The 20,131-nt window shown below is 40.5% G+C and overlaps 1 protein-coding gene across 1 annotated transcript; it reads right to left on the reverse strand.

The window, feature by feature from the left end:
• Positions 1-13,919: 13,919 nt before the first annotated feature.
• PPP1R3C (protein phosphatase 1 regulatory subunit 3C) lies at positions 13,920-18,828 on the reverse strand. The gene is made up of 2 exons (XM_004427822.3): positions 18,716-18,828; positions 13,920-16,404 (listed from the first exon to the last, which is right to left on the reverse strand). Exons 1-2 carry the CDS (start codon positions 18,727-18,729, stop codon positions 15,465-15,467), a joined length of 954 nt encoding a protein of 317 aa, XP_004427879.1. The 5' UTR covers positions 18,730-18,828; the 3' UTR covers positions 13,920-15,464.
• Positions 18,829-20,131: the final 1,303 nt, after the last annotated feature.

Below are 20,131 nucleotides of genomic sequence, written 5' to 3' on the forward strand. Positions count from 1 at the left end.
ACAGATAAAATTATAATTAGGATATATGTGATGAAGGAAAAAACAAGGTATTATAAGAGGAAATGTCCATGCTCTAGAATCAGACTTCTTGAGTTCAGATCCCAGCTCTGCCCTCTACAGTGTCCCCTTGGGCAGGTTACTTAATCTCTCTGTGCCTTAGCTTCCTTACATGTAAAATAGTGATGATAATAGTACCCACTCCATAGGATTAAGAAAGAAAATGTAAGTAAAACTCTTAACATGGTGCCTGGTACATTAATAAATGTTCAGTAAGTTCCATGAGGATATGGATTGAGAGATTCAGACACTTCACAGGCACTCAACAACCTTTGGTGAAATAATAAATGAGGGATTTGAGATCAGTCAAATTTCAACTTGAGATTGGGTAGTCAGAGATGACCGCTCTGAGGAGGTGACACTTAAGCTTTGATGTGAAAGATGAGAGAGATGTCAGCCAAACAGCCAAGGGAAGGCAAAAGGAACAATGGGATTAGTTACTTTATGCCTCCTTATGGTGAAATTTCTCCCAAGTGCAATTTAGGCAGATTGTACTTGTGTCACATTACATAACAGACCTAGAAAAGTTGCCTTAGACATTTTAATACAATGTGTAAATACAGAGTTATAAGATGCTAATTCCATGGAGACCAAAGGTTGTCATAACTCCCAGGAACTAAAGCCCTCCAGGTGCCTCTGTCCCCATCACAGCAGCTCTACCAGTGCAGTCAGTGGCTCCACCATTTTCTCTGCTGGTGGGCAGGTCAGGAGTCTTCTAGGAGCCCCCAGCGTCTCCAGGACCCACTGCTTGTCTACAAAAGAAGTCCAGAGACCAAAGCTCTGCACTTTCTCTGCCATGTCACCCCAGGACAGGGTCCCCACTCCCCCACCCAAAGCAAAACTGTAAAACTCTACAGAGGTTGACCTCCATCCACTGCCCACATGACCTCCTCTCTATGTCTGCCTGTAACTGATAGCATACTGCCCCCACCCCACCTTTTAAGAGACCAGTTGGAGGGCAGCTAGAACAAAGAACCAGGGTGAGGAAGGGCATGGGAGCAAAGACAGGTGGGAAAGATGTGGCTGGGTTTGCCTTGTCTCGGATCACACCAGCTGAGAGCCCTCTCCACAGCAGGCACTCATGCAAAGAGCAGTGAATAAATATTGAAAGAAGGATGCTGACAAGCCTCAAGGAACTAAAGGGCTGAGATGTGAGTAAGTGGAGTTAAAGGCTTCCAAGAGTCACAGGGTCCAGGGTAAGAATATCAATGGAAGCCCCAGCCCAGCCAATCCCTTTCTCTTCCCACCCTGACTTCATCTGGCCCTGGGGACCCCACCCTCACGCAGTGGATACTCCAGCCTACATGTCCAAGCCCTGTCCACATGCACTCCCTCACCTCCTTCCTCCAAACAGCCACCTCTCAGGACCAAGGGCGTGGCCACTGGTCGTGTAGTCCACTATCAGGAGGATGCACTCAGAGCAGACGCCAGCACAGGCCCTGGAGGTAGGCTCAGATAGAGAAGCAATTGTAGGGCCCAGGAGTGCTGTGGGCATAGTCTAGAAGGGCAAATGTGCATAGGTTCCAGATGAGCACATCCCTTTGGCCTCATGGACGTCTCACTCTGTGGGGAGGGGTACGGCTGGAGGAGGGCCAGAGAAGAGCCCTCTAAGGTGCAGGGGCTGAGGGCAGGGGTGCTGAGGGTGGTATCGTGTACTCATTAGTGGAGCACCAGGAGGTAGAACTGAGACAAGTGGATAGGTGTTAGAAGAAAGAATATTCATCAAAGAACTTGATTCCCCTCTCTCCCGTAAATTTATATGTCCAGCTCTAAACTCATCTGCATTTCCAATTATCTATAGAATAATTTTCCGTGGATGCTACACTGTCACCTCTAACTCAGTGTATACAAAAATATAATCTCTCTCCCAAACTTCATAAAATCCCCCACTTCAGTCAGAGATATCATCATTTTTTCATGGTCCAAGATAAAACAATGGAGTCTTCTTCTACTCTGCCCTCTCTTCCTTCCCCAATACCTAGTTTGTCTCTCCGAGCCCCCTTAGCTAAAAATTACAAATACATACAATAAAGTAAAAATAAGACAGTTCGTGGTGAGAGATCAGACTTTGGAAACTGGAAAAACGAAACAGCATTTCAAAGCAGTCTCCACCTTTGAGAAATAAAAGAATCTACCTTCCTATCATATCTTAAATCACAGGCCCCCACCTGTAGCAGCTCCATAAGCATGACAACTCAAACGGCATTTCAGTGCCAAGAGAAGTGACTTGCAACATAAAGATCTAAGATCCGAAAACAATTTTATGACGATGACACTTGTCATGAAAATAGTTTAAATGTGCACATAGAATATTTGTTGTTTGCTACTAAGGTGACTGCTTTTGGGGTTTGTTTCCATTTTTTACAGTTGTCAACCAGGACTTTAGTAGCAACAAAACCAAGATTCTGCCTAGATGCTAGGTCAGATTCCACATGACCTAAATGATCAGAGCCAGAGTGGCAGCTTCCACGAGGAAGGGAGTGTATCATAAATCCAGAGGTAGACATATGAACAAGTAGTTTTTGGACTATTAACTAGGGTATATCCAATGATCAATTTTGAAGGTTGCATATCCAACAGTGTACACGAATGGACATTTGAGTCTGTGTGTGTCTCTGGTTACAGCTGTTTTTAGTTACTTTGAATCTCAGCATTATAAATGGCTGGGATAAAATATCTGCTGGAGGAGTAGGTATAAGCTTGTGACTCACCGGTTCCTCTGACTCAGTGGACCCATACCTGTCATGAGCTGTTAATATCTAGATCCACTGACAGAGCATGCATGGGGCAAAGGGGCTATGAGAAGCTATACCAGCAAGTAGCCAGGAGGCCCCTCTGGCTATCTTGATGATTGTAGCCTTTTGTGATATGTAGCACCTATATCTTTTGTTGCTGTAATGGCAAGTTTTTGGCATAGGTGTGGCCTGATCATTGTTTCCAAGCACACTGAAACTAGATGATGATATAGTGCAGTTGGAACTGATCCAAGACGCAAGGGTGCCTCTCTCTACCCGGGTTTGACATATTCTTGGTAAATAAGGGCTGGGAAGCTGTGGTAGGAGTCAGAAAGGCAGGGTGGTGTAGGTGCCTCTGGTTGCGGGTGGTGGTACCAGCAAGGGGCTTTCCACTCCACAGGTGCCAGTTAGAATGTCAAGAGAGGTGGATAACATGTTAAATAGGATTGCCCTTTCTAGCACCTAGAACCCCAGGTGTAGGCACTAAGAACCTAGAGAATCACTGGTCCTTCACAGAAACATCTAAGTATTTAGCTTTTATTTTCATTTCTGCAGCAGCAAGGAGAGCACAGAGGAAATTTCTGCTCAACTTGACACAATCTGGCATCTCCAAATCATAAAGAAGATTAGGTAAAAACACATAAAAATTGTCCATTATCATGAATTCAAACCACTTCCTAAAGGCTGGCAGAACAATGCTTTCAAAACTCAGATGTTGCAAAACAATTTATTCTTCTTAAGGGTTATATAGGGAAGAGATCATCCCTATGACCAAAATGAATATCGAAAAGAAAATAAAAGTTCTGTATGGATGCAAATGGGAAAGTTTCTATCGTGCTTATAGGTACTAATAAAACCTGTTTAAAATTTTTTATTATAAAGTATTATTTACATATGAAATAATAAATAGTATATATACAAGAAATTTTTGCTTAAGAAAGAAAATGTTAGCAGTACTTTTGAATCCTTCTTTATACTCCTCCCCAATTCCTTCCACCCTCCTCTCCCTAGTAAGTAGAATTATTTCCTTGCTTGCCATTATTTTCCCACATATATGGAGAAAAAGAGATTCATAAAAAATCTATACATTGCGTGGTTTTGAACATTATGTAAATGAATCATTCTGTATCTATTTTCTGCAACCTGCTGTTTTGCTCAATTTTATGTTTGTGAGATTCATTCATGATGGTAGTTGTAGCCGCCATTCATTTTCACTTATGTTTTGTATTCAGTTGAAGTAACAAAATTTATTTATCCAGCCTACCATCATCAACACCTGTGTTGGTTTCAATTTTTGCTTTTACAAATGACATTGTTATAAACATACTTACATACCTCCTGATAAACGTGTTAAAGAGTTTCTCTGTAGGATATATACATGGAAGTAGAATCGCTATGCACCTTCAACTTCACAAAGCTCAACTGGGTTTCCCAAATGGTCACACCAGTTTATACTCTCACCAGCAGGGTATGAGACTCGCTGTCCACAAGCTCACCAACACTTGCTGTTTACAGATGTTTTCATTTTACCATCCAGGTGGATATGAAGTAGTATCGTGTTGTAGTTTTAATTTGCATCTCCCTATTAATGAAGTTGAGAATCTTTTCATATGTTTATAGGCCATTCACATTTCCTCTTCTGTGAAATGCCTATTCAAGTCTTTTTGCCTGTTTTTCTGTAGGTATTTCTTATTACGTATCAGAGTTCTTTACATATTCTGGATACTAATCCTTTGTCAGTTATAGCTGCTCTCACTTTGTAGCCAATCTTTTCACTTTCTTTATGTTGTCTTCTAATTTAAAAAAAAATCTAAATTTTAATGTGGTTAAATTTATCAGTTGTTTTCTTTTGGTTTGCGTTTCGTCCTTTATCTTAGAAATTTTTTCCTACCTCAAGGTCCTAAAAGCCTTCTATATTTGCTTCAAAACATTTTCGAAGTTTTCTTTTCCACTTTGATTATTTAATCTTCTAGAAATGCTTTTTGTGTAACGCATGTGAAAAGGGCCTGGTTTCATGTTTTTCCATGTGGATAACCATTTGTTCCAGCATCAGTTGTTATGAAGTCCATTCTCTTCCACTTAGCATCATTCCCAGCTCTGTCATAAGCCAAGTCTTCATATACGTGTGGGCTGGCTTCTGGGTAAGCTGTTTTGTTCCACTGGAAATTTGTCCATCCCTGAGCTTATATCCCACAGTATTAGTTACTATAACTTTATAAGAAATCTCGATATTTACCACAGCAAACGACCCCATCATGTTCTTTTTCTTCAGAACACGCGACTCTGCTTGGGCTCTTTCTACTTCCACACAAATTTTAAAAGCAATGTGTCTAGTTCCCGTAAAAAAATGTATCAGTATCTTGGTTTTGTTGGCATTGCTTAAAATAGTGGATAAATATGTTCATGTTACCAAGTGTTTCTAATGAATATGGAATGATTTTTCATTTGTCTCTTTATTGCCTTTCAATATATATTTAAAATTTTCTCTATAAACATCTTGTGAAATTTTTGTTATATTATTCAAAAGAATTTTTATATTATTGCTGCCATTGTAAAATATTCCTTTTTAAAAAAATTACATTTTCTGTTTATTGCTTATACATAGATATTCAGTTCACTTTTGGATGTTGATCTTTGTATTAGTCATCTATTGCTGAGTAAAAAATTACCCCAAACTTAGTCACTTAAAACCACAAACGTTTATTATCTCGTAGTTTCTTTAAGTCAAAAATTCAGGAGCAACTTAGTTGGGAAGTTTTGGCTCAGGTCTCTCGTAAGGTTGTAATCAAGATATCAGCCAAGAGTGCAGACATCTGAAAGCTTGACTGGGACTGGCAGATCCATTTCCAAGCTCACTCACATGTCTGTTGTTTAGCAGGCCTTAGTTCTTCACCACATGGGTCTTCTCAGTAGGGCTGCTCATAACAAGACAACTGGCATCCCCCAGAGCAAGTGAATCCACAGGGGAGAGAGAGAGAGAACAACGAAGATGAAAGCCACAGTGTCTTTTATAACCTAATCTTGGAAATGACATACCATCATTTCTGCTATATTCAGTTGGTTACACAGAGCAACTCTGGTACAATATGGGAGGAGATTATGCAATAGTGTGAATCTCAGAAGACTGAGATCATTGGGGCCATCTTGTAGATTAACTATCACAATCTTATATCCAACAATTTTGCTAAATTCTCATATTCATTCTAATAATTTAATAGTAGATTCTTTTGGATTTTCTATGCAGGCAAACACATTATCTGTAAACAATGACAATTTAAATTCTTTCTTTTCCTCCAATTCCATTTCTATTTCTTTCTTGCTTTACTTCACTAGCTCAGATTTCTGGCACAATGTTTAAAAGAGATGGTGATAGAAAATCTTATCTTAAAAGGAATTTCAACGTTTACCATAGGATAACGTTTGTGGTAGGTTTTAATGTTCTTATTTTTAGTAGATATCCTTTTTTCAAATTAAGGAAGTTTCCCTTTATTCCTAGTTTGAGTTGTTTTTTTCACTAATGGTCTAAAGTCTTATACACAATTTTTGGCATCTATTGAATTGACCATATGTTTTTATTCCTTTAATCTATTTGTATGGCAAATTATAGTAATCAGTGTTCTAATGTTGAAACAATCTTGCATTCTTGGGACAAACCCAACTTGATCATAATACATTCTTTTTTTACACATTTTGGATTCATTTTAATAATTTATTGTTTATAAATTTTTGCCTCTATTTATAAGTAAGATTGCCATATAATTGTTCTTTCCTATACTGTCTTTGTAAGGTTTCACTGTCAAGGTCATGCTAACTCATAAATGGGCTGGGGAATATTTCCTCTTTTGTTACTCTAGAATATTTTGTATAAGATGAGAAATATTTGATCCTTGAATGTTTCATATAACTCACCTGTAAGAATATTTGGGCCAGGTATTTTGTTTGTGAGTGGATTTAAACTACCAATTTTAAACTTTTAATCTTAAATGTTTATAGGACTAGTCAGGTTTTCTATTTCTTCTTTTGAGACCATTTTGAAACAATACATTTTTCTAGAAATTTGTCTATTTTATCTAAGTTTTCAGATTTATTAGCATACTATTGTTCATAATGCCCTACACTAATTTTTCATGTGTGCATTACCTATCCTAATGCAATTTTTTAAATTCCCATTATTTTTTTTTAGCTTTCTCACTTTTATCTTCATGCATCTCATCAAAGATTTGTCTTTTTATTTCATTGTATGTGAACTCGTGTTTGATGAAAATTCCTTGAGGCTTAGGTTGAAAGCACACTCTCACAGAGAGCACTTGTGCTTGCTTTTACTGAGCACCTATGGGCACTGTGACCAGGAGTCATTTTTAAATAAAATTTCAGCTGAGCGTTTTTGGAACACAGGAATGTGACTTTAGATTGCAAATCCATGTAAGGCCAGATTGTGGTTATAAATTTTAAGAGGAGTCTTTTTTTTTTCTTTTACCTCTACTCAGAGGTAGAGGCATCTTTCCTAGTTGAATTTCTTTGTAAGAGAGTTTTATTCTTTTCTTACTGAGGGTGTATCCTTTCTTGGTCCTGGCTATGCTAGATATTCACTGTGATCCCCCAAGCCCCCTTAATGGGCCCTAACCTTCATCTTCTGTCCCCATAGCAGCCATAGATATTAAAAACCAATGTTGGTCACCTGGGGACTAACAAGTGACTTCAATACAGGTGTCAGCTTCAGTACACATTTACCTCTCTGGAGTTCTGCTTTTGCTTTTTGTTTAAGGGGCAGAGGAAACCTTGAAGGTCACCCTTACTTTCTTTCTATCTCAGCAATGCTTTTAAAAATATAATGAGAAAATATTTTATCTAGCACTTTTAGGTGTATTGTACTGGGAGAGTTTATTGAGAGGTAATCTAGACTTTGTATACATTTTACATTTTCAAGGCCATTCTCATCTTGGTTATATTGTATAGAGTATAACTTTTGGGGGTGCTATCAAGCACTTCTTTAGGTACAGAACAATCCCTAAAATGCTTCTAGAAGGCAAAGGTGAAATAGCTTTCTACCCAGGCTAGGATCTTGGTTATACTCTTCAATTTTTATAATAACAAAGTATACATATGCCCTTCTCCTTAGATTGCTAGAAGAAATCCACATAGGATGAGGCACTGGAGTAATGTTTATATAAGATATTTCATTTAAGACACAATATATGAGGTTACGAGAGAACAGCTTGCAGAAAACTAATGCTCCTGATGAGAACAACTAGAAAAGCCATATAAAATACAAAAAAAAAAAAAAATGCTTGAAAGCCTTGAGCTGTTGCTGAGACAACCAGGGACTTGAAATAAGGAGAAACTGTACATATAGAATCAAAGATCAGGTAGACTTCCACTTCTGAATATGATAGAGTAGCTTGAGGCAGACAAATGACAACGTGAAGATCAACTAGAAAAGCTATAAAAAAAATACCCAAAAAATCATTTAAAGGCATTAGAGAGCTACTAAAACAACTAGAACTTTATGGTTAGAGTTAGTTGACACACTGAAGCTGTTTTGTACCTGGATGTGTTTGCTGATTCTGGGCAAGGACAAGAAGCTGAAAATCTGGGCTTTGCCTTGGAAGAAGACCACCTGTGTTAACAGAGCTATTGATGGCCTCATGGAGCTGGAGAAAAGAAAATTTAAGAATTCAGACATCAATATTCTGGTGAAGCAGTGTACAGAAAACTGAATCTGACACTCAGCTCATTTTCCACTTAAGATATTTGCCAAATTTTGAATGTGCAAATGGCAGGAGGCTAAGAGGCTTACTAGAAAGACAGAGTGGAGATTTTGACAGTCTCAGTGTGCTGAGGAAACAAAGATTAGAATTCAAAACCTGCCAGGAGGAGGATCTCTCAGCCTTAGAGGACTACAAGTTAAGAGTAGGGTAAACTAAAGATAGAATTTTAACAAGACTGCAACCCTGCCTTGATTCAGCTCAATCATTGAATGGGCTGAAGTGCTCAGTCCTAACTCTATCTGCCTAACAGAGCAGAGGGTAAATATTTTCTAGAGGAAGATTATACATCCAGTGAAATTATCTTTCATCTATTTTCTCCATCTTCTCTTGTATTTTCTTAAAGCTATTAATAATATCTATTTTTGTTGCACCCAGTACTTGTCATTCAATCAAAAGTTACCAGGATGCCAAAAGACAAGATCACATGAATAAAAACCAAGAAGAAAGTGGATAATAGAGTCAGACCCATAGGAAATTCAGATATTAGAATTAGCAGACAAGTACTTTAAAATAACTATCATTAATATTTTCAAGAAAAATAGAGGAAAGTGTAGAAAAACAGATGAAAAGATGTAGAAGTTCACAGGGAATTGGACTCTATCAAAAATAATTAAATGGAAATTTTAGAACTGAAAAATATAACAACAAATTTAAAAATGAAAGAAAGGATTTAAAAGCAGAATTAGACACAGCAGAAGAGAGTCTAAGTGAACTAGAAGACAGGTGACTAGAAAATATGTGAACTAAAGCCCAGAGAGAAAAATAATGGGAAACAGAGAAAAGAGGATGAGACACATGGGGCAAAGTAAAAAGGTGCATAAGTGCAATTGCAGTCCCAAAAAGAGAGGAGATAGAAAATAGGACAGAAGAAATATTTGAAGAGATAATAGCAGAGAATTTTCTAACCCCTACCTAGACTCTTAGCTAAAAGTGTACATCTAGTGAAACTATCTTTCAAAAATGAAGGCTAAATAAAGATGTTTTCAGACAAACAAAAAGAGAGAATTCTTCACCAATAAATCTATACTAAAAGAAATACTAAAAGGATTTAGCTGAAGGAAAAATGATTCAAGATGGAAACGCAAAAATACAAGAAGGAAAGAACAACAGAAAGGGTAAGTAAATGGATAAATAAAAAATAACATTGACTGAATAAAACAATGATACCATCTCATGGGGTTTAAAATATATTTAGAATTAAAATGCATAATAACAATGCAAAAGGTATGAAGATGGTAAAGTGTTCTAAGGTTCTAGCTTTATTTTTTTAAAAAGTGGTAAAAATGATAATATGCATTGTAATCACTAGAGTAACCACAAAAAGAACAGTAAACAAGTTAATAAACTGAAAAAAAATGGAATAACACAAAAATTGATTAATCCAAAAGAAGACAGGAAAGTAATGAAAAAGAACATAAAAACAAGTGGGTCTAATAGAAAATAAATAATAAAATGGCAGACATAAACTCAACTATATCAAGAATTGCATTAAATACAAATGGGCAACATAAATAAAAGGCATACTGTAAATAAAGAGTTTTGAGAAGCAGCATCATGTAGAAGTTTTGACCATGGACTCCTAAGTCTGGGCTCAAATCTTAGCTCCAACACTTACTATGTGACCTTGGGCAAGTCACAAATCTTGTACATGCCTCAGTTTCCTCATCTGTAAAATGAAACTAAAAAGAAAAACTACCTCATAGAACTGTTGTGAAAATTAAATGAGTTAATATATATATAAAGTACCTAGAAAAATGTTTGGCACATAGTAAGTGTTGGCCATTGTTATTTTTATTTAAACCTCACAACAACTCTGTAAATAAATAACCCATTTCACACAGGATTAAATTGAGTCTAGGATCATAGTGCAACTTGCCCAAAATTACCCAGCTGGGGTGTCACTACAAAGTGATAGGGTAGAGAAGTGTAAATATCTTCAATACTCATGCTCCATGAAAGCAGCAATCATATTTGTCTTGTTCATCACTATATACTCAGTCCCTAGCATATAGTGCTCTATAAATATTTGTTGGATGAATGAATGACTCTTACTACTTACTATACCATGCTGTGTTTTCAGATACCCTCTCAACCAGCAACACAGAACACTAATATTAGTACTAGCAGTCTTTATTTGAGAAAAGAATCTCAAAAACATATTCATCTTCAACTGGAACCACACTGTGAGAAGGAATATTTGTGAGGAAACTTTTTATCACTGGTATTAGTATAAGTAACAACTTTCATTTATTTACCACATATCATTGGCCAGGTAATTTAAGTATGATCTCATTTTCTTCTCACAATCACTCTGTGAGGTAGGAATTGTTATCATCCTCATTTTAAAGATGAGAACACTGACACTTTGGAGATATTAAGTCACTTGCGACACAACTGGTGAAACAGATTTAAATCTAGCGCTCCCTGACTCCAGACTCAACCTCTTAGTGTGAAAATTGTGTGGTCTACCTGCTCCTCTGGATAACTCAATTCTATCCTTAATTACAAACTAAAAAGTTGACTCCTATTACCTGGCCCCATGAATTGTTTTTAAGCTGCCGCTCAAACAGCAGCCCTCAACCATTTATGAAAGGCTGTGTCAAGGAGAGCCATATGATGAAGTTCCAGTATTTACTCCCTCCACACAACTTTGTGTTTCAGAAATTGGACCTCCTCTAGCCCTTGGTTGGGTTGGGGGTGGAGGGAATCCTGACTTGTCTGAGCCAATCAAAGAGTCCCATTCCCCTGTCCAGGGATTGGTTCATGCACAGGCATGTGCCTTAATTCTAGTCAGTGAAATATGGGGCGGGGCTTAGTGGAGGGTGGGACAAACTCATGGGAAAGCTTTATTCACCCATAAAAAGTGACACAAGAAAGAGATGGGCTTCTTCTTCTACTAGGGGGTGTTGTATCTGTATATGAAGCCTGGAAACTGTAGCAGCCATCTTGTAATTAGCACAGGGACAATCAAAAGGGATGAGGATAGGAGAACAAAAAATGGAAATAACCTGAGTTTAAAGCTACCGAATTAACCAACTTTGAAAACACCCTACCTGGGACTTGTATTGTGAGATAACTTTTTAAGCTAGTTGAGTCAGAGGATCATGTCACTGGTACCCAAAAGCATCCTCATTAACATACCCTTATATACAAAAGATCAAAGAAGAGAAAAAGAGAGGATAGACTGGTAAAAGTAAGAAGTCCATGTTCAGATTGTTTAGCAGGAGATGATATGGGCAGGGGTGGGGGTGTTGGGAGAAGGGGTCAGGGAGCCGGGCTGAACGATTTCTGTAATCTTGAGCGAGTTCTAACCACTCTGGGCCTCCACTTCATCATCTGTAAAAAGAAATGTGTGGGCGGGGAGGGAGAATGCAGGCATCAGTCATTTCTAAAGCTCTCCGGGTGATTCCAATATGCAGCCAAGGTTGAGGACCACTGGCTTAGAGGGATCCTTTAAATCCAGTAGTGGGTGTCCACTCATTGGTAGAAAGAAGGAAAGGTCAGCAGGCCGGGAGTCAGCAAAACTGCACATGAACCCTGAGTTTGGGATCCTGTCCCACTATCGAGATGGTTTGTTCAGGCCACAACTCCCAATAGCTGCTAGAAAACTGTGCACGGAAGCTGGCGATGAAAGGTGAGAAAGAGACTCTCTGCAGATTGGAGGACCACCCAAACTTGTGCAGAACTTTTTGACTCACACTGATGAAGACGCACAGTTCACTAACTGCACTACGGATTTCCAGGCTTTCAATTTGGGGATAAACTAAAAGGAGAGCCATACATTTAGAAAAGAACAGAGTCCTTCCTTAAATAACTAAATTAAATCTTATTTTTTTGGAACAGAATATCATGTACCCCAAATTCAAGCCATTCTCCCAAGTTAAATTTTAAAAGCAGTGTTGCTTCTGCTATTTGGTGAGGTATCAGGATGTGAAATGTGGATGATTCTGTTTGATGGGAAACACTCAGGAACACCCTGCACTTTGACCCAGCCCTCCTTCAGTCATTCACACGCAGCTCAGGGACAAGCCAGCATTAGGCCAAGCTGGTATAGGCGACCGGCAAGAGCTAACCAGAGTCATGCCTGCTGGAAATCACTCTTTCTTTAACAAAGGGGGCAGCTAGAAAAGGAAGGTCTCCAGGGGAGACTTCAAGGAGAAAGTGGGAAGAGGAGGAGAACACTAGGCAAAAGACACTGTCCAGACTGGACATCATTGTCCAGCCTGACTCAACCTGGCCTGGGACTTAAACAAGTCACTTCCCCTCTCTGGATCTTATAAACATAGGCATTTGAGTCCCATGGTCTTCAAGATCCCTGTTGGACCCAAATTTGATTTTTCTCCATTCCGTGGGAAGAGGGCATTCTCCTTCACCCATCCATCACCATGAATAGAGAGACAGAAGGAACATAATAAGGGTAATGAACTCGGACGCCTACAGAGGCCAGGCAGATAGTATAAGAGGGCGTGGGAGTGCGTGGGAACATGACAACACAGGCAGGATGCCCCTTCTAGGGACACAGGCCCCACCTAAAGGAGGCAGCTGCTACTCAACTCCGGATAGATGTCTCCATGAGGAAAGATCTTGCAATTTTTTGAGGAAAAAGGGAAATTTATATATTTTTTAATGTAGTCTGCTGATTGTTTAATCTTGGCAATAAATTCTCTTTAACAAAAAATTCCGTGTGTCAAACAAAATACATCTGCAGCCAGATACAGCCTTCAGGCCTGTAGTTTACAGCTTCTGACAAAGAGGATGTTACGATAAAACTTGCTCTTCATAATTAGGCCTTTCAAGTAGGTTGGTCATTTATTTCCCCTTAAGATACACTGTGCAGAAGCCCTTTCTGGAATTTTAGGTAAGCACTGAAACTACAGCTTAGGTTCATAGACCTGCTGCCTCTCACACCAAAGAGCTGAGCGTCTCCTTTCAGTCCGAGACTGATGCCAACGGCCCCCTCCCTAAGCTCTCTGTGCAGCTCCAAGCTTTGCACATTCAGGAAGGTGCTGGAGATCAAGACAGAGAAGCCAATCCAGCCCTTCCCACACCACCTCCTCCCCAACTTTAAAGCTGAGAGGTGGCCCCCAAGATAACCCTGACCCAGCAGAGAGTGTGTGTGATGAGCACTAAGCACAGATGGGGACAATCACAGACAGTCGCAGCAGCTCAAGACATGGGCCTGGACCCCAGCCCCAGTGGTCACGTGGTAAGATGTATGCTCACTAAGGAGACTGGGACCATGTGAATACCCTCAGGTGGATCCAATTCCTGGTCCCAACTAACCTTGCTCAGTTGGGATGGGGGTGGGAGGAATCCTGATTTGTCTGAGCCAATGAGAGAAAGAAAACATACTCAGATCTTATATGAAACACATTTATTCTTAAAGTGAGAAGTTCACAAAGGATAGCTACAGGAGAGTGAAATATTTAGAGCAGAAAAATTGTGGGTGCTAGCCAAACCTCAAATACTGTCACAGCAGAATTATTCTAATAGTACTTTTCCAGCATGGCAGATCACACGTGTTAAAATTAACTGCATTCTCTGAACACCTCTCAATGGACATGCACAATGACAGAAGCAAACATTCAGGGACTCCTATCCTTAGGACCTTACAGAATAGATTTATGCACATCCCAAAACAAGTATATTACAACACATCCAAAACAATTCACATCCATTTAAAAACAATATTTTGACTTCAAACAAATTGGTAGAAAGACTTAAAACAACAAGACAAATACAGGCAAGAGATAGATTGCTATTTTTATGTGCAGGATACTGGATTCTTGAATTGAGAATCAGTGTCAGTCCTCACTTTCAACATCACATCAAAAAAGTGTGGCAGAAAAATGAGTCACCTTCAATATGAAGGATGCGCGTTGTGTACACTGACAACACTCTCGAAGATACAACCATATTGCAGGAGGAATGCCAGTATACGAAGTGGACCTTCTTATGAGTGGACCTTCTTATGAGGCCAAACACTCATGAGTTATCAGATGACCCTTCAGATATTTGGGTTAAGCAACTACAATATTCTGGTTTGATGGAGGCACTTGCAAAGAGCTATCTTTGTCATGACATAGAGTCCCTACAAGTTGTTAGCCATTGATGATGGCATGATTTTTTAGTTAGGCAGCATTCTCTACTGAAAACCCGAGCACGATGCCTTGATCACAAACAAGGTCACTTATAACATTAGGACTGCAAAGCCAGATTTGCTTAAATTCTCCCCAAATCATGGTTTTTGATAAGTGACATTTGAACAGAAAGCCTTCACTATAAATCCTGATTCTCCAGACTTATAATCCACCTTTCCCCAATGCCATTCAACACCTCTAAAGTTTGTTTGGTTTTTCTCCACAAGAATACATAGAATGGATTTTTTTGCCCCCTCTACAAATTATTTCCCCAGGAGAGATCTGTAAAACCAACTTAAAAACACAAAGTAACCTGACATTTTCTCACCAACAGCCAACATCAGATGTCCCGCTCCTACTCTGACTTGAGCTGCAGAGCCCTCTGTGCACACTCTTCAGACATTCCTCATACCATTAACACAGCTTTCCAGCACCATCAACCATCCTTCCTCAACCCTTCCTTGCCCCTTGTGAAAGCTAGTGAATTGAGAGGGAAGGAGAAAGGGCATTGAAAAAGGTATTACTTTTATAAAAATAGGGTTCCAGGCTGTTACTTGATCCTCCACAGCAAAACTGGACAGCATCATTCATATAGACCCCAACACTAAATTCTCAGGTGGCTATCTTTTTTTTAGCCAGGTCTCAAAAGCTCAAACCTAAATCTACCGAAGGAAAGTAGCAAAGACTTCCTAATATGGAGCAATATAGACCTAGAATTAAATGGGGAACATGACAGGTCAAGACAAGTCACTAGGTTGTTTAATTCATCGGTAAGAGGCCAAGTTCTCCATTCTCCCCCAGCACTGCCACTCTGGGAAGAGCCCACTGGCCAGCCTTGGACTGCCAAAGATTGTTGACTCTAACTCGGTCTTAGGGGGCACCTGGTGGAATGCACAGTCCTGGGATGCCCTCTGTGTCTGCACTCCATCAGGTTTCCACTGCACATGGACAATTCTATAATTCTGACCCTCATTGTTGTCCCAGAACACCTGCCCATTAGTATGGTAAGAAATGCAGAACTCAATTTTCTCCTCAGTTGGAATGACCGAGGGTAAGTCAATGGCAAATGAGAAGGTGTCACTATCTGAACCACCATACACATTTTTCATGTAGACACAGTCCACATCAGTGTAGCTTTTCCAAGTATTAAAAGTGATACGGATCTGAACCTTCTTCTCAAAGCTCACATTTTTCACTTTCACAGTCCCAGTCACGGTTCGCTCTTGCAAAGAGCAGTTCTCCAGACAGACAAAGTTCTTCTGAAAGTGACTGCGAAAACTTAAGTAATCAGTTGAAGGCTGAGGGAAATCTAAAATCAAGTTTTTCTCCTCATGGAGTTTTAAGCCGGAGGAGATATCGTTAAGATCTAAAAGATCAAACTGGAGATCCCACGCTGGTTCTTCTGGGAGGTCAGAGAAGACGTGGATGGCGGTGAGAGAGAGGCCCTTGGAGTCGGCAAATACAACCCGCTTCTTGGCTTGGTTGTGTGAACGCTTCCAGTCGTTCTGTGACTTGGCTTCCTGTTTTATATTGAGACATGGTTTCAGAGGCTTTAACTTGTTCACAAAATTTCTTCGTTGGAAGTCATCATAAGGGCCCAGGAAACTCTTCAACGGAGGCGAATGAGCCAAGCAGAGCCTCATGGCCACATCCACTGGCATGACTGAACTTGTCAAAGGCCGTGGATCTAAAACCTGAATCATTCTGGAATACAAAAAGAACAGCGGTTATCACCTGGATCTGGAATGTTCTTCGCCTGGTCCCAAATATATATGTAGCACTATTTTCGTATTGACTACATTACAGCTGATGCAGTAAGTATCAGGGATGCGCTATCAAATGTAGTAAAAGAAAATAGTATTAGGGCCAGCCCGGTGGTGCAAGCGGTTAAGTGTGCGCACTCCGCTTTGGTGGCCCAGGGTTCGCAGGTTCGGATCCTGGGCGCGCACTCACGCACTGCTTGTCAAGCCATGCTGTGGCAGCGTCCCATATAAAGTAGAGGAAGATGGGCACAGATGTTAGCTCAGGGCCAACCTTCCTCAGCAAAATAGAGGAGGATTGGCATTGGATGCTAGCTCAGGGCTGAACTTCCTCACAAAAAAAAAAAGAAAAGAAAAGAAAACAATATTATATGATCAGATCTGCATTGTTTGGCTCTGCTCTTGACTGGCTACAAGGCCATGGGTTAGCTACTTAAAGCATTTGGGGAGCTCAGTTTCCCCGCCTGAGAAATAAAAGGGTTAGATGTGATAATCTCTAAGACAGTTCTAAGAACCATTTGCTCTGTTCTGGGCCAGTGGTTCTCAAACCTGTCTGGTCACAACGGCTTAGGGAGCTGGTTTTCTTTCTTTTTCTTTAATGCAGATTCCTGGGACTTGGAGCCACTGAGGCAGAACCTTGGGCAAGGGGGGATCTGGGGGGGTGGGGTGGTGGAACAAGGAAGTTAATATGTTCTTAAAGCTTCCTGGGTGATTCTAACGACTAGACAGGTTCCGGAACCACGGTTCCAGACTCTGTGTTCCCTCTGGTTGCTTTGCTGATTTTGCTGTTGAATCGCTTACACTTCTCTGGAAAGGTAATCCACTTGAAAAGAAAAAGAAAATGGCAATAAAATTCTCATGGAACAGTTTTGAGACTGAGAAGGCTGAAAAGAGTAAAGTCAGAGGATTATCTTTGCACTTTATCATGCTCTTCCTCATTTTTCACAAATAACTGACTGAAATGCAAGTCAGCAATTCATGCAAAGAAAAACTTTACATAACCTATATTTCTTATAGAAAGACGTCCATGACAAGTCCATATGTAAGTGGAAAAAGCTGATTACCTGAAAATTGGACTGTTTTGAACATACATTATATATATGCATTTACAAATATCGGAAAACTTAATAGGAAATAACCAAAAAGTTAATTATCTCTGGGCCATAGGATTATAAGTAATCTATTTTGTCTCTGTATTTTTTTGGTATATTCTAATGTTTTGACAATGGATATTTATAACTAGAAAGATAAATCTATTTAAAAATGTAAACATAACTATGCTCAGCAATATTAAATCAAGATGGATTTTTTTCTGGCCTTTAGCCCTCAGTACATATTACCAAGCTTACGGACTTTTTTCCCCTATCCTGGTCTTACAGATAAGAGGTTTGTATACTGTACAGGGCATTTCTCAGTCTGGCGTTAGTAACTTCACAGCAGCTCCAAGCGCATAGGCAGTCATTATCACAAAATTGATAATAAAAGAACATTCACAGAATTTACATTATTAGCCCTGGGATTTTTCTGGAAGACCTACAAACTTAGAACAAGCAAATGAAAGCTAAAGCTATATTTGTGAGTCTAATAATAGTTAGGCAGAATTTTTAGAGAAGTTTTCTGCTCTGTCTAGAGAAGCTATTTACAGTAGTTTTGTGGGAGGTTTTTTTGTTTTGTGGTTTTGTTTTGTATTTTTACTTTTTGTACTTAAAGAAAGACAGTTTCAGGATTTGGGCGATATCCCTGGAATAAGCCCTGGCCAAGCTTTAAAGACGCATCACTGGCTCCAACTCTGAGACTGAGTTCGCTATGGCAAACCGTGATAACAAGAGCGGAGAAGGAGGAATGCAAACATCATCCTGTCGTTTCTTCCCCCAAACTAAACGACCTAACCAGCAATGTGCGAGCGCTGTTCCCGCAAATTAAGCTGCCCGAGTCCTTGGGATATTTGCGCAGGACCAAGAGAAAACAGTCGGAATCCAGGAGGGAATCAGAACTAAAGCTGACTCAGGAGTTTCTGGTTTAGGATGCTAATTACCAAAATAAGCTCATTTTGGTAATTAAGCAGCACAGAGCTTAAGAAGCACAGAGCAAATCACACCTTCAAAGCCCCCCGGCGCTAGATTCAATCAGCAGTCAGTCAACTTCGCCGCCCCTGGGGTCTCCATTTGCAGCGATGACGAAGGAAAACGCAGCCCAACCTCCCCGCAGCGGCGCGCTCCCCTCTGCTCCGGGCGCGGAGTCTGCGGGGAACCTACCTGGTGCAGCTCATCAGGCAGAGAGGCGGCGGCGGGCCGTGAGAGCCGGCACTCCACTGCCCACCCGGGTTCGCACGGCTCTCCCAGCTCTTCCCTTCCGCTGCAACTCGGGCCTATTGCGGGTGCGGCGCCCGAGAGGCCGCTTATCTGCTCCGGTCCAATCCCTTGGACCAATCGCCGGGCCGCGGGCCCCACGGCATGACCAATCAGCGCCCAGCTGGGGCGCGAGCTCTCGCGCAGGGAACGTGACCGCCGTGGTGCTGGACCTGCAGAGCGCACGGGGCGCTCGGGGACTCCGGGACTAGCTGCTCCGAGTCGCGTAATGCGAACTTTGGGCGAGGGGGCGTGCAGGCAGCGCGACAACACACGCAGCGGAGGCAAGCCAGGAGAGAAAGCAAACCTCACCCAGGCCGGGCGCCAGCTCAGCCGGGCTGCAGGGAAGGCGACGCCTTTTGCGTCTTGAGGAGTCTGTACACAGTTAAATCTGAGCGCAGAAAGTTGTGGCTCGTTCCAAATGTATATATTATTTGAAGTGTTTATATTGTTCATTGCTTGATGCATCTGCTTATCTTCTCCCCCACTTTACCAGGAGCGAGCAAAAGTTGGCTGCATATTTTTTTGGTTAGGGTGAATCCACAAATGCACCACACCGTAGACGACTGCTCTAACAAATGTTGTTAATAAAGCATGCTAGCCCCATAAAACAGTGAGATGGCATTTAATTAAAAGGCGCTTTGTTTTTTGATCCGTTCTTCAGTTTTTCCCCCTAGAAGAGAAAACAAAAGCCAGAAATGAAATGGCCTTTTTCGTTCACTTGGCCGGTCAGCCACAGAGCCAGTGGTCAACCCAAATCCCTCGACTCGGTTCTGACGTCCTTTGACAGCCATGTGGAAACCAACATGTTAAAATATCACACAAGTTTCATGACTCTCCCGAGCCAGTTACTTTTAATGAGGTTTCGTTATTTTGTTTAGTTTGGGGAATTTTTAGGCCATCAGTTACCACCATAAAATTAAATTTCTAAGTCGAGTATAAATTATTTTTATAAATCCCATGTCCTAGTTCTGCTCCACTAACTTAGATATCCAGTACTCAATTAAAATGTACAATGTAAAATGTGCAAAAAACACCTGTCTTAAATTGCTGTCAAATAGTGGAATTGCTAAAGTGGAGGATTAAGTGAAGAAAGAGACTCATGCTGACTATCACTGGTGAAGATAATGCTTAGGCTTGATTTTTGAAATGAAACATCCAGCTAATAGCAGATCTCCTGGCCCCTCAGCCCAGCCAAAACGAGCTGAAAGGGCATGGTCTTTGCGTTTGACACTTACTAGCTACATGAATCTAGACACATTCTAGCCTTCATTTCCTCACATGTAAAATGGAGATAGTTCTGAGGATTAAGTAAGATTGTGC

The sequence above is a fragment of the Ceratotherium simum genome, chromosome 6 (genome assembly GCF_057802395.1).
Source record: "Ceratotherium simum simum isolate JZ-2026a chromosome 6, ASM5780239v1, whole genome shotgun sequence".
In the NCBI taxonomy this organism is placed as follows: Eukaryota; Metazoa; Chordata; class Mammalia; order Perissodactyla; family Rhinocerotidae; genus Ceratotherium; species Ceratotherium simum.